Below are 25,446 nucleotides of genomic sequence, written 5' to 3' on the forward strand. Positions count from 1 at the left end.
CCCTAGTGTTTAGTTGTCATTTTCGTTAGCCTCAAACTGATTTACTTTAAAATCTCAAGAAGATAATTCTTCTCCTGAGGTATAAAAGAAAAAAAATATTAACATCCCTTTTACATTGATAAAAAGATTGGCAAAATGTAGTTATTTAAAATTCTAACATAAATGAACAATTTCCTCCACCTGGATGTTACCTGGGGTTTAACTCTATGACTGACAAATAGTGAAGCAGTTCTACTGAGAAGAAAATGTGCCCTCGTGGATTGAGATTGAATATCCTCATTTTTGCTCTTTTTGGACTTGTAGCAATTGAAGTAATGAGATTTCCATAAAAACAGGGTGCTCGGTGAAAGAAGCTCGAGTCGCCAAGTCTAAACACTGATTGGAAGTGGAAATCTTTCTACGTACAGATGAAGTCAAACTATAACAGGGAGGCCCTTCTTGTATTATTAAGCAGCTAAATAATGAATACAGTGGTATATGTTCATATTTCAAAGATTATTTAAGGACATAACTCATATGTTAACCTTCTGTCACTGATGCCCAAGTGATTATACATCATATTTTAATTTTAGAGAGACGATCATATATACATATGCATCTACATATACACATGCTTATTTGCATATGGTATCTGCACACATGCAGGAAAAGAGCATTTTATTTGAGATGAAGATCCATTAAAATTACTCCTGAGGGCTGTATCGAGTAGTTGGTTTTGAGTGAGTGTGTGTGTGTGTGTGTGTGTGTGTGTGTGTGTGTGTGAACTTGACATAAACTAGAGTCATCAGAGGAAGGAGACTCAGTTGAGGAAAGGCCTCCATGAGACCCAACTGTAAGGCATTTTCTCACTTAATGGTCAGTGGGGGAGGACCCAATCCATGGTAGGTGGTGCCATCTTTAGGCTATTGGTCCTGGCTTTTACAAGAAGGTGGGCTGAGGAAGCCATGGGAAGCCAGTTAGCAGCTCCCCTCCATGTCGTTGGCATCAGCTCCTGCCTCTGGAACCTTGCCCTGTTTTAGTTCCTGTCCTGACCTCCTTCAGTGATGAACAGCAATGCTGAAGTGTAAGTCCAATACACCCTTTCCTCCCCAACTTGCTTTTTGGTCATGGTGTTTTGTAGCAGCAAGAGAAACCATAACCAAGACAAGGGCTATATAGTAATTTTAATTCTTCTATGGATTAAGGTATTTTTAACTTGTAGTATTAGTCAACATGGCAGATTGAGGTGTTGTGTGACCCTTTCCTTGATGAGTCATAAACAAACGTCTAGTCACCTGAGACATAGAGCTAACAACAGACCAAAGTAAGGATGCCACTGAAGTTTATGTGGTCACTTACAGGAATGTTGGGAAGGGGTTACTTACAGTAGCAGACATAACCCAAAGATAGTCAAATGCACCAAAAAGCCACATCAGCATGGGGGACAGCTCACACAAGCTGGAAATATAGACTTCATGGCACAACTTAACATGCGGCTCAACAATGCTGGAAACTCTTTCACTCAGCTCAGATGATCTGAGCCTCTTCCAAGCACCTCAGCCAATGTGTTGCTTCCAGGCTGCTTGGCTGGTCTGTTTCTTTCTGGTGGCTCAGCTGTTCTACGCCTCTTCTAAACAGCTGAGCTTGTCTGAGAGTATCTCTCATCAATCCTTTTGGCTTATATAAGCTTGAGGACTGAGAGACCTAGTGTGTCTGGCCAGGTTCAGGGACTCCCTGAAGCTTTTGTGTTGTTAATTCCCTGAGGTTAATGAGCTTCTCTGCAGGATGGAATGTTTTGACCTCCCTTTTTACCTTCTCAGTCCCAACAAGCTTTCCCTCCAAAGTGGAGGTTTATCACCAAGAAAACTGTCTCACCACAGTTATTAAAAGTGGAAAGAAGTTAGATACGATGGACTTCTCGTTTTGATTAATAGTTTTACCAGCAGTAAGTATAAAACGTGATAAAGTTGACTAGAAAAACATAATGCAGGAAAGAAAGTTAAACAATATTATTTATCCAACTTCCTACTGTCTAATAGAAAACAAGTAAGAAATAAGTCCCTATAAAGGAAAATGTTAAATAACCTCTACTTAAAAAAATTAGAGGTAATGGTACAAAAATGGGTTTTAGCATTCAGTGTTTGAGTAGAAAAGAAAGTTAAAGAGTCTACTTAAATGCTAGGATATGGACAAAAGGCATAGCGACACTTTCTGTGCTTGAAGAATTTATGGTTTATATATTCGAGATTTCTTTTTAATAGTCTAAGAATTTTCAGAAGTCCATGATACCAATGAAAAATAATTTTAGCATGTCTAAGAACCATTTTTTTTGTGTGTATAAAATTGAGCACAGATGGTTTGCTGTTTGTATTTTCCAAAACATGCTGTAAAGGACAAAGGAACAATGATCTCTGGAGATGCTCTAGGATCACAGGATGAACAACCCCAAGCATCCTCTCAACAACACAGATTATGCTGCCTTCCCTGAAATTCACAGTAAAACTGTATTAAGAATCTGAGATGTCTGCTAGCAAGAGAATCCATTGAACTTTAAGTTGCACTTCTAAAGATTACTTAATTAAGGGTATCGGTTGTAGAATATTAGTTAAGATGGGTTACATGTGTTTATGCTGTGGAATATTTGTTTAAAGATGCAAAGATATGGAGCCTAGCCAGTTTGGATGTTCACCTTCCTAGATATGGATAGAGGGGGGAGGACCTTGGACTTTCCACAGGGCAGGGAACCCTGATTGCTCTTTGGACTGGAGAGGGAGGGGGAGAGGAGTAGGGGGAGGGGGAGAAGGGTGGGAGGAGGGGGAGAAGGGTGGGAGGAAGGGGAGGGAAATGGGAAGCTGGGAGGAGGCAGAAACTTGTTTTTTTTTTCCTTTTCTCAATAAAAAAAAAGATGCAAAGATATGTTGTATCCTTTATGTTGCATTTGTTTAACTCTGTGAAGCTATGTTATTTTGCCTGTCTAAAATACCTGATTGGGCTAATAAGGAGCTAATTGGCCAATAACAAGGCAGGAGAAAGGATAGGGAGGACTGTTAGACAGAGAGAATAAATAGGAGAAGAAATCTAGGAAAAGATTGAGAACTGGGAAAAGGAGAGAGGAAGAGGCCAGTAATCAGTCACCTAGCCAGATGGAAAAAGAGGGAAATAAAAGATATGGAGAAATAGGGAAAGGTAAAAGCCAAAAGGCAAAAGATAGATGGGACAATATAAGAAAAGCTGTCTAGAAATAAGCCAGACTAAGCCTGGGCATTCATAAGAAAGAATAAGCCTCCTTGTGATTATTGGGAGAGTTAGGTTGTGGGCCCTCAAAGAGCCAAAAGAGTAAACAACAGGTTTCCCCTACTTTTTCCTTAAAAGTTACCACCTAGAGTCTACGAGCTCATGCTCTCTTACTGAAAACTACTGTAGCTGTTATAGTGACTTTCCGGCTTTTATCAGCTGGACAGTCTCTAGACACTTGGGGGCTAACTGAGCCCCAAATCTTTAGGCATGTACGGGGACAGAATGCTCTGGAAGTATGGATGAATGAGTCAAAAGTGACACTGAATAAAAACAGACAGATTTTATCGATGTTATAGACTTCTTTCAAACTCCCTCTACTCTTTGGGTAAGTTTTTTTGTCTTGGTTTTTACCGAACTGGAGGCAAAGGACTGGGAGCAGAGAAGGGAGTGAAACTGTGGCTGGAATGTAAAATAAATTTTATATATATATATATATATATATATATATATATTATTTATTTAAAAACAAATGTAAAAAGAGCTTATTTGCAAGTAATGAGGAGGCAAATGCTACAGGGTAGGGAGCTCTGAGCGTCTCCTGGGCTTCTTGTCTCCTTTCTTCTCCTCTGAGGAATGTCTGACATCCCCGTTTCCCCTAGAGAGCGTGACAAGAGGAGAGACACCTGGAGGGTGGTATTTCTGATTGTCAATTCTGCCTGCAGCACAGCAGGTAAAGCCACTTTGCACTTCGTGTATTTCCCACCAATATCCATTTGTGAACAGAATGGAAAGGAGAGGAAGTCACAGTGCGAGAATAGAAATGGCGGGAGATGATGACGGGAAAACAATAGCCCCTCTTCTTTGTTTCCCAGCCAGTGTCACGTCCTCTGTTTCAGTCAGAATGAGCTAACATCTGGGTGAGGACATGCTACAGAAACAGTGCTGTTCTCTCTTCTCTAGTTGTCAATATACGGAGGAAATTACTTATATCCACGCCTTCTCATTGGGAGAAACAGATGTTCTATGAAAAAATTTTGAAAAGATGAGATTTTGAAATGATGTTCACTCTTACTTTTTTCAAAAGCATTTTTTTATTTTTGAAATTAAAATATAATCACATTATTTGCACCTTCTCTTTCCTCTCTCCAACCCTTCTTAGTACCCCACCCAACTCTTTTATGGTTTATGATACCCTCTCTTAGGATCCTTTCTTTGCATTTTGTGGTACATTTTGATTTCTTGGAGATTTTGCATATGAGTAGACACTTCTGCAGTGTAAGCAGAAATTTCAGTTTATAAGGTCACAAAACTGAACGGTGTTGTTTCTAGGCTGTGCCAAATACAAAGAGGTATTTGATAGATAGTTTCTCTTGGGAACACACAAAGAAACAAAATTTTTTTAGAGCAATTCAAACTAAGATGACTGTTGTAAGCAACTCTAGATTGCAAGAAAACAAAATGTCAAAAGAAATTTAAATTAAAAATAGAATTGAGATCTCCACATAGAGTTCTTCAATATTTATTTATAATCTATCACCTATCTATATAGCTATATATCACTGATTCCCTCATATTTAATATTGTATTTAAATTATATGTTTTAAACAAAGAACTTTATAGACAATAGAGACAAGGAATCAGAAAAATAATACAGAATAAAAATTTCTTATAAAATGCCAACCAGAAACAACTGGAAGTACCATTCTAGTTTTCTTTCTATAAATCAATAGATATATGATTCAATTTTATTATTTTAATGGGCTTAGTAGATAACTTAAATAATCTAATATATCTTTCTATTGGAAGACTATTTCATCAGATGGCATATCCACATAATTTTCTTCTAGCATTAATTTGGAAGTTTTCCCTCTAATTTAGCTATCATAAATTACACTTTAATAACTAGTTTTGTACTGTGTGTTCTTAAATCATGAATTTTTTTCCTTGGGAAAAGTCTCTGGTGTATGTATACTGCTAAGTTAAACATATGACATACTTGAGTATTTGATACATTGTAAAATTTCTTTCTTTTTCTTTCTTTCTTCTCTCTCCTCGCTCCTTTCTTTCCTTCCTTCTTCCTCCCTCTCTCTCCTCTCTTTGTCTCTTTCTTTCTTTTTTAGTTTTGAGACAGGGTTTCTTTGTGTGTATTCCTGACTGTCCTGGGACTTGCTCTGTAGACCAGGCTGGCCTCAGACTCACCAAGATCCACTTGCCTCTGCTTCCCAATGACTGGGATTAAAGGCATGCACCATTACCACTCAGTGTAAAGTTGCTTTTTAAAAATAAAAGACTTGTCTTGCAGTCTGACCTGTAGTGTTTGAAATCATCAATTTTAATGTAATAGCATTAACAGTGGTCTTTATAATTTGTTATGATTATTTTTAATTTTATATGTAACAGCCACATTCTTTATAATATGAAATTCTACACTTAAAATGACAGCCACCTTGCTATGCAGTTTGGGCCATTTTCATGTACCATAAAGTCACTCAATTGAATCAATTAAAGTATTTGGCTATTATTTGACTCAGTGTTGTTAAAAAGAAAAATGGTTTGGGACATGCCAAACTGTCCAAACATGGTCCATGAAAGGAGCTGTGTGAGATTTCTGAGAGCTTGTGAGAAAAGTCCAAGTAAAGAAGAGCCTGGTAACCATGTTTATCCATAACATGGTTGTTCCTAGACTGTGCTTTCGTGCTCCTCCCAGGAGTAGTGAGCAGGAGTGGGGTTGCTTCAGGTTGCACATCATCTGCTCCTATGCATGGTTTGTCCTCATGACTGCATACAGCCTAAACTCGTGTGAACCTTGCTCATGTGATCTTTAATCCCAAGAATATAAACTGTCTGATGCTCGGAATAAAGTTGGCTATTGCATGAGATTTTAGTCTGCCTCATTTTTAGGACCCTCTCTCCCAGATTCACACAGCCAATATGAATGTCATACCACACTCAACCATATGATGTCAAATCACAATCAAGGAAGGGAGTGAAGACCTAAGGGGAATTGAGTTGGTTTTGTATGCAGCTTTAAATGTTCAACCGTGTACCTGGTAAATATTCAAATACAACTGTCATAAAATATAAACTGTAGGAGAAAAATACACAATAGAGATGATAACCTCAGTGAGCCAAAGGAAGAAGGTGTTCCAAAGTGTGACCCAAAAAAGAAAACCTAGAACAAAACAGTAAAAGTTAATTTATTTTCATTAGTATGCATGTTAATAGTAAAGGGACTGAACTGACTAAAATATTAACCACACTAAAAACCCAAATCAGAAATTATTTTAGTGTTGTATCACACACTAAAATTCAAGACTAAAGAAAATTCAAAAGGTATGAACAAACACATATGAGACAAATACAAAAAGAAAGTAACAATAATAGTCTAAATACATTTCACAAATCAATACTCCTTATGGTATGGGTCACCAAGTAATAATGTTCACAGGGAGACTGAAGAATTTCAAGCTTGCTGTGTCTAATAAAATGGCTTCAGACTATGCAAAGCAGAATGAACAGAAATGAAAGAAAGTGTAGTAGCAATAGCAGGTCATAACTCCACAGATCTAACAGGCAGAATTTGATAAGGGCTAGAAGACATGAACCACTGCTTGCCCTAACTACGACAAGGTAAAAAAGCAACTTTTGAATCATTTTTAGAATTTTGATATTTGATACATACTTAATCGTAAAGAAAATCCCCATAACTTATAAAGAATTGACATCTCACAGATCACATAATAAAATGAGGTTTAGATCAAGTCTCAAGAATTTCAGTGAATAAAATTCCTTGGAAGAAATTTTAATATTTCGTACATAGAAGATTTATAATATGTTGTAAAAACAACGTTTAGGAGGGTATATTGTCTCAAACCCCTCATTAAGGCAGAATATATGATCCACTATGAATCAGGAAGAAATTATGGAGAAAAATTCCTCAAAATCAAGGAAGAAAAGAAATGAAGGGAAAGAAAACAATCCATGACAAGGAAGAGAGCTTTCAGGGTGGTGGGAAAAGGACCACCTTACCAACAACTGTAAGAACTAGATTGCAGAGTGGGCTTTACCCCATGCGAATTTGAAAATGCAAACCAACAACTTAATAAGCAACAACACATAAACAGGATGCCCAGGGATTTATAGACGAACTGTATATTGTCATAAATGCATGATATCACTTCACCAAAGATGATGGGAAATAAGCTGCTGACCTATTGGATACTGGAGAGCTCTTCACTAGAACCAGAGGTAATAGATTAAAGAGACGGTGCACAGTGCTGGACTCCAGTTGGCAAGCTCTGAGTAGGCTGCTACCTATGTTGGGTTGTACACCTTAGGAGGTGGATAGTGAGCGGTGGGGGTCAGCAGCTTCCATGGCAGATAAGGATGAAGGAAAAGTTAAAGCCAATGCTGCAGTGCTGGGTTAGCAATATACATCTTGTTTCTGTCTGAGGCTGACCTGATGTACACCATATATACTAAAACACCCTTTTCTTGCCTCTCTTCCTCAGTGGCTCCTTATTTGGTGCTTTAGAAAAATCCCAAAGTTGCTTAACATGACCAGAAAACAGAGAAAACTGATCGTGTGACCTCAGTAACTGTTTTTCAAGATGCAATCTGTCTCCCTGCCTAGTTGACAATAGAATTCCTTCCTCCAGCTTTAGACTATGATTCTGTTAGTCTTCCATTAGGCCTACAATTGTTCCAAGCAACATGGTGAAAGGGCACTACAAGATCCCAGAAAATGATTCAGGCTAGAAGCTTGTTTATGGAATACTCCACCCACTAAGGAGCTCAACATTCACTAGAGCACTCAGTGCTTCTAAAGCAAGACCAGCAGAAGCCCATGCACCTGATTCAGGTTGAGCCTCCTTAATGAAAAAAAGTCTGAAATCCAAAACTTTTCCATCAGCATTGGTCTGTCACAGCTGGGGTGTCTGAGCAGTAAAATTTATACAAACACCTCCTAATTCAAAAACATTTGAAACCAGAAACACTTGTTGTCCCAAATGTTTTTTATAAGGGGTAAAAAACTTACACAGCATATAAAAAAAGGTCAAAACATGATACTTCGACGATGTCTGATTATGAACAATTTTTTTTTGTTTTTTTTAATTTATTTATTTATTAAAGATTTCTGTCTCTTCCCCGCCACCGCCTCCCATTTCCCTCCCCCTCCCCCAGTCAAGTCCCCCTCCCTCGTCAGCCCAAAGAGCAATCAGGGTTCCCTGCCCTGTGGGAAGTCCAAGGACCACCCACCTCCATCCAGGTCTAGTAAGTTGAGCATCTAAACTGCCTAGGCTCCCACAAAGCCAGTACTTGCAGTAGGATCAAAAACCTATTGCCATTGTTCTTGAGTTCTCAGTAGTCCTCATTGTCCGCTATGTTCAGAGAGTCCGGTTTTATCCCAGGGTTTTTCAGACCCAGGCCAGCTGGCCTTGGTGAGTTCCCAATAGAACATCCCCATTGTCTCAGTGTATGGGTGCACCCCTTGTGGTCCTGAGTTCCTTGCTCATGCTCTCTCTCCTTCTGCTCCTGATTTGGACCTTGAGATTTCAGTCCTGTGCTCCAATGTGGGACTCTGTCTCTGTCTCCTTTCATCGCCTGATGAAGGTTAATATTCAGGAGGATGCCTATATGTTTTTCTTTGGGTTCTCATTTGTTCACATAGCTTTATTTGCTCTATTTAGGAACCAAAGGAGGTAGGCAGCATTAATGTTCTTAGTCATAGGTAAAGGAATAGGTAAAGAGTTGTGGTTCACAAAGATTAGGACTAGTTGTTCAAAGTCAAATAGCGAGTAAGTAGAAGAGTTGGAAACAAGAACACAAATGTTTTGTTTCCTATGCCAGTGTTATTAGGTCATATCAAGTCTCTCCTCTCCCAGTGTTATTTTTCTCTTGTGTTAAGAGTGCATATTTACTCTGTATCATGTTGAGCTAAGTTGGACAGGTAAAGATAATATTTAGAACGTGTGACCAAAGCAGATTTAGGGATGTTCTATATTTTACTGAAAATTTAAAGACATCACATGATTCATATCTGAAAGGCACTCACTCATCTTACCCTTCAGCTCCTGTGCATTTAACACACTGGCTGAAATCAGCCACTGATGGTACTTTATTTGGCTTCATACTCCCTGGAAATGAGCCTCTGCACTCAAAATTTTGGTGATATTTACATCTGAATTTCTTTTGACAAGGTCTCATGTAGACTTGGCTGGCATCAAGCTAGTCATATAATATAAAATGATCTTGACTTTCTGGTCCTCCTGTCTCCTCCTCTAACATGCTGGGATTACAGTATTAAAATATCATTTCTTTAAGCTGTATACCTAAGCCTAGAGTAAGAGGCAGTAGTGAAAACCCTTAAGACCCTCCTTGATTCATGATCTGTTTTACTAAAATATGTATTCCTATCTCTAAAATAAGAATGGAGAGGTATAAACAAGAGGAATGTTAGCATCCATACAGATAGAAGTGCCAAAATATGATGACCTGACAGGTGCCCAATAAGGTTTTCTCCCATCCTGTGTTATGATCTGGAAGCCACAGGAAAAAGAGGGTGATTTTTATAAATGCTACAGTCACATTGCACACTTCTACCTCCTACTTGCAAGCCAGTACATCAGAACTCCCCTTTCATAATCACGTAACAGATCCCAGGTGGCTTTACCAAAGAAAGAAGAATGGGGGACTACTATATTGTAGGTCTTACATTAAACTGGGACATAAAAGCCATTTTACGTTGCGGCTTTCATTTTTCCACCCCTGATGTGCCTTACAAAATCAAGCCTTATAAGCACACATATCAGCCTCGAACTTTGCCCTTCGGATGCATTGTTTCTCGCATCTCTTTTCACCTAGCCGCCAGCCCTCCGTGGAACCCGCATTGTGAGGGGCTGTGTTATTCATGGGCGTGTGTGGTTATCTTCCTGCCAGAGTGGGTCCCTTTCTGTCCTTGACTCACTTTTTCTTTCTTCTTTTCTTCTTTCTGTTTTCCTCTGTGTCGGTACCAGCCAAGCCTTTTCTGTTTACCTCTATTCTTTCAGATTTCAGAGAGCTATTCAGAGAAGATGCAGCCCACAGAATGCGCACACCCAGCAGCTCAGCGCTGCTTGATGGGATGTGCTCCCTGAAAAAACTCACTCCAGACGCGGCGGCTGCTGTCGTCCTTCACTCCAGCTAACAACAAAAGGCGAGCCTTCTTACCTTTCAAATTTTTTTGTCAGAGGTGGTTTTCAGGCAATGAACAAAACAACTCTCTGCGGATCTTGACAGATGTAAAAAGAATCAGCCAAATGAATGGTGGTAGATTGCAGAAAAGTAGGGATTTGACACTGGCATCGCTCTGCACAAAACATCGATGTAGACAAACATGGGAGACATGCAGCACCAGGGCACATTCTCAAGAAGGGAGTGGTTACACTAGAGTACTCTATTAGCAAAGATATTAGCAGTATAAGCACACGCGCACTGCAATATTTCTGTTTAGTAGAAGGTAGAGCGGCTGGACTACAGGCTTTCTGCATTTTCTCCTTCCTCATGGCTTACATCTTCCTGGACTGGGAGGTGGGTGTTAGGACCGCACACCAGACAAATAGCAGCTGATACTGATAAAGAGTCTCTATATTCATCCAGTGTCTTGATATTACCGTCCCCTCCTTTCATACCTAAGAACTCCAGAATTTTAGGAGGTTAAGTAGTTTTTCCAACCTAGTTGAGTCTGCAAATTTCAGAGTCAGGATTCCAGTAGACATGGTTGGGCACTTTTATTCTTTGATCATGGGGGAAGAACGTTCCTGAATGGCAGTTATGGTACTGCAAACATCACAGGAAATGCCACAACTCTTGGCGTGTTTTCGATGACTTCTGTCCTAAGCTGAAGTATGAATCTCCTTCAAACGCCACTTCTTCTTTTCTCTTAAGTTGCATCCACCCACATGTTGAATCAGAGACCAACTTACTGTGTATATTTTAACTTTTTAAAAAGTGGATTGAATGGGGGAAATGATGTAAACTATGCAGGGACATATAAACACACTTACGATCCCCTTATCCCCTAGCTGTTGCAATGCTTCCTGGGTCCTGGGTGTTCAATTACAAACATCTCAGTGTGGGGGCAGCAATCACAGATGCAGAGAGAATGGGAAAGCAAACCCAATGACAAAGTCACAGGATCCTAGAAGACCACATCCCCTCTAGGGTGTGTGCTACTGTTCTCTTACATGCCTCTCTCTCCTCTCCTGATAACTCACCCCCAACCCACTTAAATATATACTAAATCTGTTTCTTAATAAACGCCAACTTCGCTACATAAAATTACCTTATCATTATAAAGAAAACAATATTTTGCAGACTAAAGGTAACTATAGCAACCTAGAATTCAAATCCGGTCTCCTCTCAGGCAGGGGCAAGCACTCCTGGGTGCTTCAGGAGCATTACACTAAAATATGTCTCAGACACACAAAATTTGGGGGCTCATTAGTTGAATTTCTCAGTCAGTGTTTGCAATTTAATTCTACCTTTTAGCATCAATGACTAAAGCGATCTGATCATGTAATTGTCCCTGGGTTTGTTTCAAGGAAATGTTTCCAGCTCCCGGTGCATCTGTCCCACACTGGGATGTTTCTCATTCAAAGCCCAGGACCCAGGAGGCACTGCAATAGCTAGGAGATAAGTGGCTCCAGGTAAAGAGCTCTTGACACTTGCTGTCAAAGAAGAGCCATCCGTGTCCCTGAACCAGCCCCCTAACCCCAAATGTACTGAACAGAGGGTTCCTTTTGGGGAAATGGGTGAATCTAAAACAACCACAAAAATTAACTACAATTGGCAACATTTTCCTACTACTAAGCAAGCATGGGCCCACTGACAAGTGAAAACATCCCAAGACTAAGATCAACTTGATTTTATTGTGGACTGTGGGATGGCAGCAGTAGTGATTTCAACTAAGTTTCACTGTATCCATTGTATCTTACAATAGTTTTAGGACCAGAAGAAAGCAAAATATCACATGAAAATTAACAGGTTATATGGGATAAGACTATATGTAAGTAAAATTTGTAAGACAGAATATGGCAATGATGGGAAAACATTGATATCAAGGCTCAGAATCTATTTTTAATTTAATAATAGAATGGAAATGACTAAGAGCTTTGGGGTCTTTAATTTTGAAGGTGACTGATGGATCACTAATGGAAGAAAAACACAGAGATGTATCCATGAAGGCTAAGAGAGAGAAAAAAAGGCTGGAATTAGGACTGATAATTGTAAATTAAAAATGGAAAAAAACCTGTGCAGTAATATATGGACAAAATATTGACAGTGAAAGCAAATTGGGTCAAAGGGAGAAAATAAAAATGCTCAGCTAGAGGTCAAGAGTCCATTAATAGAAGAGATATTGAGATAAACAATAAATTCCTTCATACACTGAATATTTATTAAACATTTATTTTGTATCAGGAGTATTACTAGCTCCTATAGAAACTATAAGAGTTTGTCCAAAAGATGGTTTGATGATATCAAAAGGTTGACAGTATTACTAGAACACTGCAAATGCTAAATGTCTGTAGAATCCTGTAGCTTTGTATAATAAATAGGTGGGGATTACCCAACATATAGAGAGGTCACAGTGGAAGCAGCAGAAGTGGGAAAGATGTGGGCTAAAAACAACAACAACAACAGGAATCTTCAAAAGAAGAAACCAGGCTTGGGAAGCACACTTAGGAATCTGGAGGACCATGAAGTATTAGCGAAAGGATAGTTGAAATGAACAAATGAAGGCATGAATGAATGAATGAATGAGTGGATGCCTGAAAACACAAATAACTGCAAAACCAAAAAAGATGAGGCCAGAAGAAGTAGAAACAAACCAGGGCAATGGTGAGAGAGGTTTGATGAAATCCTAGAGTTTACTTTCCACATAGGAGGTTGAAGGCATTAGGAGAACATTCCAGGTGTCAACTGTTAGTAACAAAGAACCTCGTAGCTGACATAACAATACTTCAGACAATATGAGTCATTTTTTTAAAAATACTGATGTAACAGTTTTTAAGTGCTCTACATTTACTAATATGCTTCATTTCCAGCTATGATTTATGACTTTGCTTCTCTGAAGGTGGGACCTCTGGAAAACATGATGAAATTCATCCAAGTTTCTTGGTTATTAATTATCTATTTGAACAAGGATGTTCTGGCTTTTGAATTCCTTGGCCAAATAGGTCATGCTGTAAATAACCTGAAACTTAGCCAGGTTTTTGCAAAGAAAGGAAAGGAAACTGCAGATACACAAGATAGAAAATAATTAGAATCAGAAGGGTTACACTATATGGACTATATGGGGAGCCTTAACAAAGGTAATCTGTAGATAATTTTCGGAGGACAGAGTCATAGGTGAGTTTTCAAGGGCAGAGGTACTGAACTATAGAGGGTTACACTAGGTGATTCTTTCTTCTGTCTTAGTAAAAGAAGAGGTGAGTTCAGTGGCTTAGAATCCTAATGCAAAATACTAGCTCCAGAAATGGAAGCTAGGAAAGGGGTTGGGCAGAATCTTAGCCTGAGTATGGTATCTGATGCTGCTTTAGCATTGAAAGTTTATTCCATAACGGCTAAGAAAAGGTCTTTAGGTCTGCATCATCCTGCAGGAAATCCTCCCCAGGCACGCACATGCACGACAATAGGAATCATCCGGACACTTGAGCTATATACAGAACCAGGTGGCCCTGGAGAAGAAAAGGCAACTTGCACTCTCATGGATACGTTCTCTGTCTCTCTCTCTTTCAAGTGGTTTCGCCAGCAAAAAGAAACATAAAGTGCAGCTCACCTAAATCAACAGCATATTGATGTACATTTTTCCTTTGTGTGAGTTTTTTTTCCCTAAGAAGTACCTACTATTTACAGCCTGTTACTAGGTGATAATGGCCAAGCACGTTCTCCCCATCTTCCAGGCAACCCTATACATTTCACCGAGTATTTGCAAGTCAAAATACCTGTTGCCGTGCACGTGAGAGGCACAGAATGCAAAGCTGTAATGGAGCAGGGTGGGGTCAATGACAGCACCGTTTTCTGAATGTTCCATCAGTTCTGTAAGGTAGCAGAGATGCCTGTGACAGCCCCTCACACCATAGCGGGCACAGTATTCATCTAACACAAACACTTGGCCAGGGCTAAACCACCCCTGCAAGAGAAAAGAAAAAGACACGTTTTTCCCGGCTAAGATTTGTTTTTCTGTATGCACATTTAGGCATTGCAAGTAGCAGCAGCAGCAGCAGAGTGTCTCTTAGCGTTTGCTTTGTTGATCATCAGTTTTGGAAGTGACTCGAGGCACTGACAATCTAATATCTCTAAGACAATGTGCGGCAGGCACACTGCTCTTCTCTGCTGCTACTCAAAAGTAGTCAAATTCTATTCAGAGGATTTGTTTACATTCATCAGTCACAACAAGTGATGTTCTCTAAACTCTGATTTATTTAGGAGTCAGTTAAAAAAAGAATAAGGTGGCATGGGGGGTGGGGAGGAAAGGGAGGGAAGTGGGGAAAATGTATAGCTCAATTAAAAACAATAATACACACATGTATATATAAAAAGAATAACAAGGTAGACACTAGCACCAGAACTGACCATTCACTGAAAGCATTTTATAATATGAACTAGAAAGAAAATTTCAGTAAGTCCACCAGTGACATACATTTGCATGCTTATGCCTGAAATATTTTTCTCAGTCTGTCCTTCTGTGATCATAAGAGTTAAGGTTTTCCAGTAGTGGTTTCTTGTTCTTCTGAAGTAAGACGCTCATTGTAAGAGTAGGGCAGAAAGCAACCAGCCAGTTTGGTTAATGCTGGAGGGTAGGACTGGGTGGAGCAGCTTCATACAACACCATAACAAACTCATTTATAGGAATTAGATTAAATGATATAGAGAAGAAGGGAGCTTTTAAAGGAAACAGAGTAACTATTAAGGAAGAGGGGTTAGGGTATTACAGGAAAATGTATTAACAAAGATAAATAAGAGATATCAACTCAACCCCACGTTGAGGCAGGAAAATCACAGTGGACCAGTCCCACACAGTCACTGGTTTCTAGTATTTAAAACTGTCTGACATAAGAAACTTACATCAGAAATGGGAATAGAATTGTCCAAGACCACACAGAAAATCACTTAGTGAGTCTTGATTGATAACTAGGTCCACTCTATCCCAAGCAATGTTTCTAATCACACCATATTTCGTTTTCAGTGTATACAAGACAGAGGGTAACATTTTTCCTCCCTTCATCCTTTGCTCCCTTCCTCCAATCCTCTGTCCCTCCCTCCCTCTCGAATTTACTTCCCTCCTTTATTTTTTAAGACCAAGCCTCATTATTTAGCCCTGGCTGGCCTGAAACTCTTTGTATAGACAAGGATGATCTTGAACTCATAGAGACCTGACAAATCTGTCTGCCTCTGCTTTTCAACTGCTGCAATTAAAGATGTTTGCCACTAATCCCAGCTCTATTCTTAGACTCATAGACAAATTAATGAATTGCCAATGTAGGTATAGCTGTTGGTTTGTTTCCTCATGTCTACTGGATATCTCCAAAGACTTGAGAACAAACTGTCTGAATTAGAACTTCAAAAAGGGTATAATTTATTCTACAAAGTTATTAGGCTCGGTAACCACGAGAGTCAATTAGTGACAGAAAATACCATTTCCAATAATAAATTGTAGTTAAGCTATAACTTTAATCCCCTGTCTCTGTGGTATCAGGGAAACTATAAATTATAACATCAAAATTTATGTTCATCACAAACCAGGTAGCAGTTAGCTATTTAAATCATCTCTCTGTCTCTAGTCCTCTGTCCCTTGCCCCTCAATGCCTCTGCCTCTCTCACAATTCAAATTATCTCTAGAGGGCTGGATGAAATGAAAGCTGTCCTGTTTTGTATATCCCATCCTATTGTTACTTTTTCCATTTCTTCCCCTGTCACTTACGTTATCCTAGGAATCAAAGAGACAAGAGCAAGATAGCAATATCTGCTGAATAGGACATAAGCTTTAAAGTGTCTGTGCACGTATTGGTGACTCCTATGACAAAGGCTTTCCGTCTGTCTTTATTTAAAGTATTCTCCTTTCCAGTTGGCATTGTCTGGGGCCACTAGAGTTCAGCATCTATTCCAGGCTATTCTCCCGTCTATTGAGTGGCACAGTAGTGGTCTTGAAGTGTATAATTTTCAAATTGAGAAGCAATCGATTGGAATTCTTTATTCCCTAACCCCAACTACAGTGATTAAATGAGTCAGGAATAAAATGTTGTTTTACAGCAACTATTTCTCACTTCTGAAAATCTTTTATTCTAACCTATAGGTGACCAGATAGACAGATTTGTACCCACCAAGCAGGAATAAGAATCATTCAGTCTGTGATCCAAAGTCTGTCTCTGGAGAATTCTGAAGAGGAAGGCATGGTCAAGTTTGCAAGGACTAGCAGAAATAAACTCATCCATCCCATGTTTCTGAAAACGGTCTGCATCTGTAAATTCAAAAGATCACTTACAGTACATTCATGTTTCTGATTTAATAATTAACAATATAGTTTATGAGGAACACGAAATTTAGGCCTCATGATAATTGAGGACCACACTTTTGCCCTTCAACTCGCAAAGAATACATCATATTAATATGAATTGCACAGTCTGAAGCCCCCAAATGACATGAGGACAATCGGCAAACCATTTAGAATGAGTACATTCAAATAAAAACTTTTAACTGCATGCATTTATTACGTGTGCAAGTGTAAGCATGTCATGGCGCACACATGGATGTCAGGGAACAACATGCAGGACTTGGTTCTTTTGGTTCTGCTACGATGTGGGTTTCAAGAGTCAAATCCAGGTCATCAGGCTTGGTTGCAAATGACTTTATTTGTTTGTTTTTTTTTTTTTTTGTTTTTTTGAGAAAGGGCTGTCCTGGAACTAGCTCTGTAGACCAAGCTGGTATCGAACTCACAGAGATCCGCCTGCCTCTGCCTCCCGAGTGCTGGGATTAAAGGCGTGCGCCACCATCACCCGGCACAACTTTATCTGTTGAGCCATTACCTGGACTCAGAATCCAACTTTTATTCAAAGTGGATTCTTATACTTACTGGAAGAACAACTGTTATTTCCCAATTTTAAAGAAAGTTGGGCTAGACATGGTGGTGCAAACCGTCATAGTACTTGGGAGTCAGAGGCTGGTGGGTCTCTGTGAGTTTGAGGACAGCCTGATCTACATAGACAAGCCCAGGCCAGTCTTGGCTATATAGTAAGATGATGTCCAAAAATAGGGGTCAAGGATTGAAGAGTTGTTGTATTTTATGAATATCCTTGCAAAGAGAAGTAACCGGAAAACAACCCAGGTCTATTCATAAAGGAAATGGCAATGATGGCCAGAAGCCTGCTTTCCAAATGGCAAACTAGGGCAGAGATAAGCACACAGCTTCAGCTGGATCACTTCCAGTCTGCTTTTTGTATGGAGCTTTTAATGGGACCAACTTCAATGCAGAAATGGCATTGAACGCTCCCAGGCTTCAAGTTTAAGAGACACGAAAAAGCGAGCATCGTGTCTGTGCAGATATGCAGACAATGCCCCCCGTCCCAAATGGCACTTCAATCAAAGGTTCAAACTTATTGTTCTTTACAGATTGCATCTTTCAATGCCTGTGGACCCTGCGGGTTTATCAAAAGGCACGCTTTTATGATTGCTTTCGTTAATGGTATGTTTTGTCAAAGTCTTCAATGCGATTTACTAAATATAGACAGAAAAAGCCCTACACATCCCAAAAGGAGTGCTGGGGTGTTACTACATTAGCTCTGCGCTAAGCAGTCAGTGACTGGAGTGGACTCTTTCACAACTATAAACATGATGCCCATTGTTCCTTCAAATTTACACATAAATCCCTTTCTGGTCATCACAAGAAAAGAGTCCTAAATGCAAGCTAAGTGTAGTTTCTAAAACCTATGTGGAACAACCCTAAATCTGCAAAGGAAAAGAGACAAAAGTTTATTGATCAAACCCAATTATAGAGTCAGGCTCATAATAAAACTCAATATTGATCTGTGGACATGATGCTAACATAATCAGTCACATTTAGATATTTAGTCCAGATCATATTGATCCATGTCAAGTTCAACTTTCAGCCATATTTGTGGATGGAAGAACTGTATAATTCAAGCTGAAGGGTCTTGAGAATCACATTAAAAATAAAAGACACTAAGATGGATGTATAGCTCACGCCCACGTAACATAAGAAACCCGAATGCAGCAGCAAAGCAATGGAAAACAAAGCACTGGCTACGCAAGGTACGCCATGGTTCTTTCTAAATAAAACACCAGTTTTGTTCTGTTACATTTAATGACCACCCAAATGATGAACTATTTCATACGCTAAGTGGTATTAAATGGCTGAACACTAAACTTTTTCCCTTAGGTTGAGAAGTAAGACAGTCCAGCTTCTCTTATATCCTGTCTACAGTCTTGTAAAAGTTGAATATGTTACAATATGAAACAACATCAAATGAGTAGGAGGCAGAACACCAAGGAAGGCAAAACACATGCATCTTCCAGTTGAAGGAGCTGATCTATTTTAGCACCTTCATTTCTCTAAGTACAAAATTTGCTTGGTGTCACCTTTATGAGATGATTATTTCTATGAAATAACTGATGATTTTTATTCATTATTTCTTTCAGCGGAGGTCATAAGAAGCAGTTAAAAATAACGACCATTAATGGTTTATCTGTGGAGAACGGGATATGTAATAAATTTCAGAGGAAAAATTCTCATAATTCTGATGTTATTATAAAGGTTTAAAGTATCATTTTTAAAAGCTACATGAAAATAGTATTAAAATGTATATTTCTGAAAACAAGTCTATAGTTAATCTTTACAAGTACACATTTTTTAACTAATAAAACAATGTTTTATGAGATACAGTTTCAAATAATTTTTACTAATGTGACAAAGCACAAATAAATGAAAGATTATTTTTGACAATTAGATAAATGCTAACATTATTCTCACAAATATTAAGTCACAAATGAATATTCTCCTTCAACTTAGAAAATACAGGCAAACCAACTCACTAAAATTTTAAGGTAAAAAACAAAATGAGAGCCAGGAAATGGTGGCACACACCTTTAATTGCAGCACCCCAGAGGCAGAGGCAGGTGAATCTCTGAGTCAAGGCCAGACGGACCCACAGAGTGAATTACAGGACAGCCAGGTCTACCTAGAGAAACTCTGTCTCAAAGAAAAAAAAAAAGAAAGAGGAAAAAAAAGGGCTGGTAAGCCAATTCAACTTGCTAACAAGCTTGTTGACTTGAGTTGGATATCTAGAATCTGAATAACTCAAGGAGAGAATTGCCTGCCTCAAGTTGTTCTCTGAATATCATACATTTGCTAAGGTACATGCTTGCTACCGAACAAATAAGAATTAAACAATATAATGATGATGATGATGATGATAAAACCAACAACAACCTATAGAAGGGCTACTGCTTTGTAAAACACATTCTGTAAAGAACCAGCATCTCTGCTTCTATGTCAGAGAAGGAGAATGCAAAACACTGTACGAAAAGATATGTCACCATTAGCTTCTATCAACACAGAAAAATTAAAAACGAACTCCAATGAAATTTAGACCTCCCTCTGTGACAAATGTTTTTAGCCTTTTCTTTTCCATTCAATCTTTATGTTTTTCAAAACAAAAGTTGGTTTAGTTGTCTGGCCTTTATTTTAAACAAAGAATGGCCATGTATATGTATATGAGTGCTTATGGCACACTATGAAGTACAAAGATGGTATCAGCATAAAAAAGAGGGAGTATGATAGAGGTGCATGCTACTGAATGCTTGTTATTGTCAACAGAAATTTCATGTTATCTATTAGGATATAGTGTCAGAGAATATACAAAGAGTAGAAGATAGAGTAAAGTGAAGCAGATCGACAGGTCATATGGCACAGTCAATGGCTGTGATAAAAGCAGCTACAACCTACTTATTTAACAAAACCAGTTAATGCGCTGAAGTCTCAATTATACTTTTCACGAAACCTACACCCTACAAAGCTGTTACTTTGTATCTTTTGTGCATGTCTACATTTTTTCATCCACATTTTTTCTCATAAACTAAAACAAAAATTAGCTATAATATTGTCTCATTTTTCATTTTCAGAACATATTTTCATGTAGTTTTCCTTTGGCATAATTTATCTACATTTTTTTTTACAAGACACAGTTGTGACATCTGAATCAGTTAGGAAATGTGTTTCCAATCACCTGTATAGCCGGTATCTGTTGTTTAAAATTGGGTTTTATCAGATTACCTTCAATTAATGTTTATGGTAAGATAAAAATTATCCAATTTTTTAAAAAATAAAAACCTCTATATTACTATTTAAATGTTCACTGCTATGATGCTAGCACATTCCGGTGAAACAGTGTAAGAAGATTATCAAAATAAACCAGCAAGCAATGGTATTATTAAATGATGTCTGTGAGAGTGCTATAAATTGTGATGATTAACCTATGGACTAACTACAGATGTGGGGCATGGTAATTGAGAGTGCTGGTGGAGTTTCTATGGTAACAGCTGGATATCTATGCTCTAACATCTTTAGGTGGTATTGTCACCAAGAGTGCTAATAGTAGATGGAATCAAATCTAAATTGGGCAATACTGCTGTTTGCTAGAAATTCAAGAAGTGATAGAGGTTTCAATCAAGTGGAATGTGAAAATTCGAATGTTTCATTGGGATAATGGCTGTGTGGACCCATTAGAAAAGAATAGGAGGTCAACAGTTTCAATTTATACAGATAATACTGACTTGAAATTAACCAACAGAGCAAACACAGAAGGACCACCAAAGACCTGGCTAACCTCTCTGCTGTGAGGGAGGATATTATATTGGGTGGGCACTGACCCCAACTAGCTTTATGTGCCAAAGGATCCACATCTCCAGAAGGGCATTGAAGTCAGAGCTCAGACTATGCAATGGAGAAATTACTTTTCTACACAGTAATGACTCTGTTGCTTTTGCTGCTCTTAGTGAGCTGCTGTGTACATACAACAGGAAGGGCATGAAGACAGGAGAGAGCAACTGAATTAGGAAACTTTGAACAGCAGCTGGAAGTTACGGAGGAGTCTGGGATCAGGACTCAGTAGCAAAGGGCTCTGATGACAGGGATCGCTAGCTGAGACCATTTCTCCTCTGTGAAACACAGAACCACCTTAGATGAAACTGCTGAAATAAAATTCACTTTGCTATGCTTAAAACTAACATTTGCTTAAGGGGCTTGCCCACAGATCCATATACCTTACACAAACCTGTCTGTAAATTTCTTGGAGTTAAAAATTTACAGGAAGTTACCGGTAAACTTGCATGAGTTGACAAAACTGCCATGTTTTTGTTATCACATATATGACCTTCAATGAGTTATGTATGTCACAATATGTGTATATAACTAAACATATGCTTATACAATAGTATTATAATGTTTAAAGTTTCTGTGCAGTTAAGTCTGGTAAGTATGGTCTTATATATGTAGGTTTTTGCTTAAGACTAGAGGAACAGTTAATACAAACATTTAGGAGTTAATTCATATCTCAATTATTGATCAAATAATTTATTAGCTTCTTTTTGTTATGTTTGTTAAAGTTGACATGGTATGTGCCTTGTTTTTTGTAGTAAATAATACAAAATTATTTTGACACAATAAAAGTCTTAATTAACAATGGAGACTGAGGATTATAAATTAGCAAAGTATAGAGTACTGAACATTTACCAGAACTAACATGTTCAAGGTGAAATAAACTAATGCTTTAACTATGAAGTGTAAAATTTAACATGGAAATGAGGAAAGTAAGGTGTTGTTAACACAGCAACATACTAGCAACGTGGAAAGCAAGTTCCCAAAATAAAGCACAAGCTCTGCTCCCTAAAAACATATTAGGCAAAAATAAAATAGATGGTAGTATTTCTGGATCATGGTTACAAAATATTATCTTATTTGTAATTGTGTAATATTTAATTATGTAATATATGTGCAAATGTGATTATGAAATTGTGTTACTATGAGTCCAGAAGAGTGGATTCGGGTCTCCTAGAGCTGGGGTTACAGGTGGTTGTGAGCTGTCTGACATGGGTGCTGGGAACCAGATTCGGATCTTCTGCTGAAGAGTAAGTGCTCTCACCTCCTGAGCCATCTCTCCATCCCCCTGGCTCACATTTGACATTTATTATTAGAGGATAACTATTTTGTCATGTGGCACTAAGATCAAAAATAGATCGTGCTATATATGTAATTAACGAAAAATGAAAAGCAAGGTTGTTTTGGGTTGAGACAGCAAACAAAGGGGGGTAGGTAAAATTCTGCTCCCCTGTCCAAGGCAGCTTGCTACACTTGAAATAGAACATTTATTAGTAGCACGCGTCTCCTGTTCTGCTCACTCTATCTAACGGGTTTCTACACATGCTCAGATATAAAGACAAGATCTACTTGTTGGAGAGATCTATAAATATGTACTTGTTGTTGACGTCCTTAAAGATAAGGTGATCTTCTACTAAGTTAAATTTTATAAACATTATTTTGACCATCCTTAAATAATCATTATGCTGAGTTATTTTTAAATCTTTTTTTTTAAAAAAAAAGAAGTAAAGGAATGTACAGGCTAGATAAAAATGAGACTATTAGAAGAAGAAAATAACTGGTCCTTCAATTCATTAATTATGAATGTTTTGGGTATGAGTGTGCCTACCTTTTCTTATTACAAGTAGGTTCCTAACATAGTGGAAATGATAGCATACATAATCTATAATGTTTTTGCTTCATATATTCTGGACATTTTTGGATGTTATTACAACATTATCTTTACATCTACAAGAATAATAGGTATTAGATTGTTTCTACCTTTGTTGTGATTAAATAATAAATGTGAGAGCTAATGAAAATTTTCTGAGTTTAGCTAGGAAGGTGGAGGTTGATATTGTAAAAGAGATGACAGTCTTCCAAGTTCTTATCATTACAAAATTATACTTAAGCAGAAAGAAAGAAAAAAGAAAGGAAGCTTATCTTTATCAACCATAAAGAAGGAATTACAGTTATACAATGAGTCACTTTAACTTTATGTTATCTACTTTTATTGATGATTAATAAAGTGTTCCAAGAGATGACCAGGAAGAAAGAGAAAGGAACAATGTGGAACCATGGAAGGGAGTGAGGGATTGAGAGCAAACTGAAGAAGGTCAGAATTCTCGTTCTGATGAAGAGAGAATGTACCCATCTTCCTCCCCCTTCTTCCCTCAAAATTTGTATTATTCTTTATTTATTGAAAACAAATTAAAAACAAGAGGTCTGCTCTGATGAAGAATACAGCTAGAAGCTTGCCAACAGAGGAAGACATCATTAACAGTGATAACAGTTTGTTTTAAGTCAGAACAAGTACAGCCAGTGCCACCCAGCCTGACTGGCATTGCCTTAACCATAAAGCGACACCAGACAGAAAAAAAAAAAAGATGTCAGGAAATATCCTAGGGCAGTTTTTTCAACTCGCCAAATGCCTCCATGATTCCATGAGCACTCATGCGCACTATCAACCAGTATAAAAAGTGAGTCAATATGAATGCAAAATTTTAAGGCAGATTATGTAAATTTTAGATACAGAATAAGCACTTAAAATATTGTTTAGGTGAAGTTTTTTTTTTACATTTCAACTGTAATGTCTTTTATCCTTTTTTATTTCTTAATTTCATTTTACATTCCATCCAAAGTTCTCCCCACCCAGTGACAATTTCTTATTCATGACATTAATGATGCTGTAATGATTGATCTCAATTGTCAACTTGAGCTGGATAATCACCTGGGAGATGGGCCTCTGAATTCCTGTGGGAGTTATCCTAATTAAGTTAATTGAGTTGAGAGGATTTGCCCACCATGGGTGGTGCTATTCCCTAGCGTGCAATCCTGGATGACAGAAGGAGAAGAAAGTGAGCTGAGCTCAGATGCTCATTGATTTCTTCTTCCTGACTCTGTGTGGCACATGGCTGACTGCTTCCAGCTCCTGGTCTCTTAACTTCCCCAGCATGATCGAGTATATTTTGAACTGTGAGCCAAAAAGTTCTTTCTTCCTTAAGCTATATTTGTCTGGGTATCTTAGCATAGTAACAGAAAGGTAACTAAGACAGCTATAACTATTTAAAGAAATGAGAAACCAAGCCTCTAATTCCATTATTTTAGATCTGATGCAGGAAGATTACAGACCACGAGTTCCATCATGAAACACTGCCTTAAAAAAAGCCAACTAACAGCAAGAAAGAACACAGACTTCATCAAAAATTGTTATACATTTTCTTTAGAAAAGAACTGTTATAATTAATAGTAAATCAAGCCAAAGATGAGAAAATATTTGTCAAGTAAGAAGTTTGACAAATATCTTGCAGAATACAGAAACATCTCTCAAAACTCAATAATAAGAAAGTAATTCAAACGAAATATTGTAGAGGTCAACCAACAAAGAAGATAAATGGACAGTAAATGACCAAAAAAGAATAGTGTCGCCAGAAACCATAGGTTATTAATGAAAACCAGGGGTGGGTTAACTACAAGATTTTGATTAGAATCCTCTGAGGCCCCTAAAACAATACAGACATTTACTATGTCTGAAGGTCGCTTACCAGAACTAGATGGGCAGACTCTACTACTGAAGACCCCACATGTTTTGGTTGTAGCACATATAGAAATTTAGCTAGAACCAAGGCGAAAGCTTTCTTCCTGTTACCAAGCTGCCATAATGCCCAAAGATACTATGCAGGCTGTTTGGGGGAAGGGCAGGGACAATATTTTCAATAAGGGTCTCACTCAGTTGTAGACCTTGTGTGCTCTGCTACTGACTAGACAGACAGAAAGATTCCCTATGCTGCAATAGTGGCAAGCTAGTAATGGGAGCAATCAACTTCTTTTTGATTTGATGGGAGGCTAACTCCACAGGAAAGAAATCCCCTCTGATGCTGCGAGCCTGGCCAAAACCCATGGCTTAGGAGGTCATAGGCCATAGTGAAGAAGCTGTTCTCATTTTTGTTAAAATGGACACAGCATACTTCCCAATAACTATGTTCATATGCATTAGCTTTGGTCAAAGAGGTTTCCTTTTACAGTGGGCAGCAGAATAACTGCAGAGACTTGGAAATGAGAAAATGCAGCGCCTAAAGGACTGCTAAATATTTTTCCTT

The 25,446-nt window shown here is 38.2% G+C and overlaps 1 protein-coding gene across 13 annotated transcripts in view; it reads right to left on the reverse strand.

Annotated features, from left to right (window-relative positions):
* Positions 1-25,446, reverse strand: part of Cadps2 (calcium dependent secretion activator 2) — a 521,450-nt gene that overhangs the window by 129,793 nt on the left and 366,211 nt on the right. For all 13 annotated transcript variants that reach the window (XM_041675424.1, XM_041675418.1, XM_041675426.1 and 10 more), the window contains exons 12-13: positions 16,581-16,717; positions 14,202-14,389 (exon numbers count right to left, since the gene is read on the reverse strand). In XM_041675424.1, coding sequence (XP_041531358.1) covers positions 14,202-14,389; positions 16,581-16,717 — 325 coding nt within the window. The remainder of the gene's footprint in view (positions 1-14,201; positions 14,390-16,580; positions 16,718-25,446) is intronic.

The sequence above is a fragment of the Microtus oregoni genome, unplaced genomic scaffold (assembly GCF_018167655.1).
Source record: "Microtus oregoni isolate MIOR12 unplaced genomic scaffold, Mior012 000026F_ref0000081, whole genome shotgun sequence".
NCBI lineage: Eukaryota > Metazoa > Chordata > Mammalia > Rodentia > Cricetidae > Microtus > Microtus oregoni.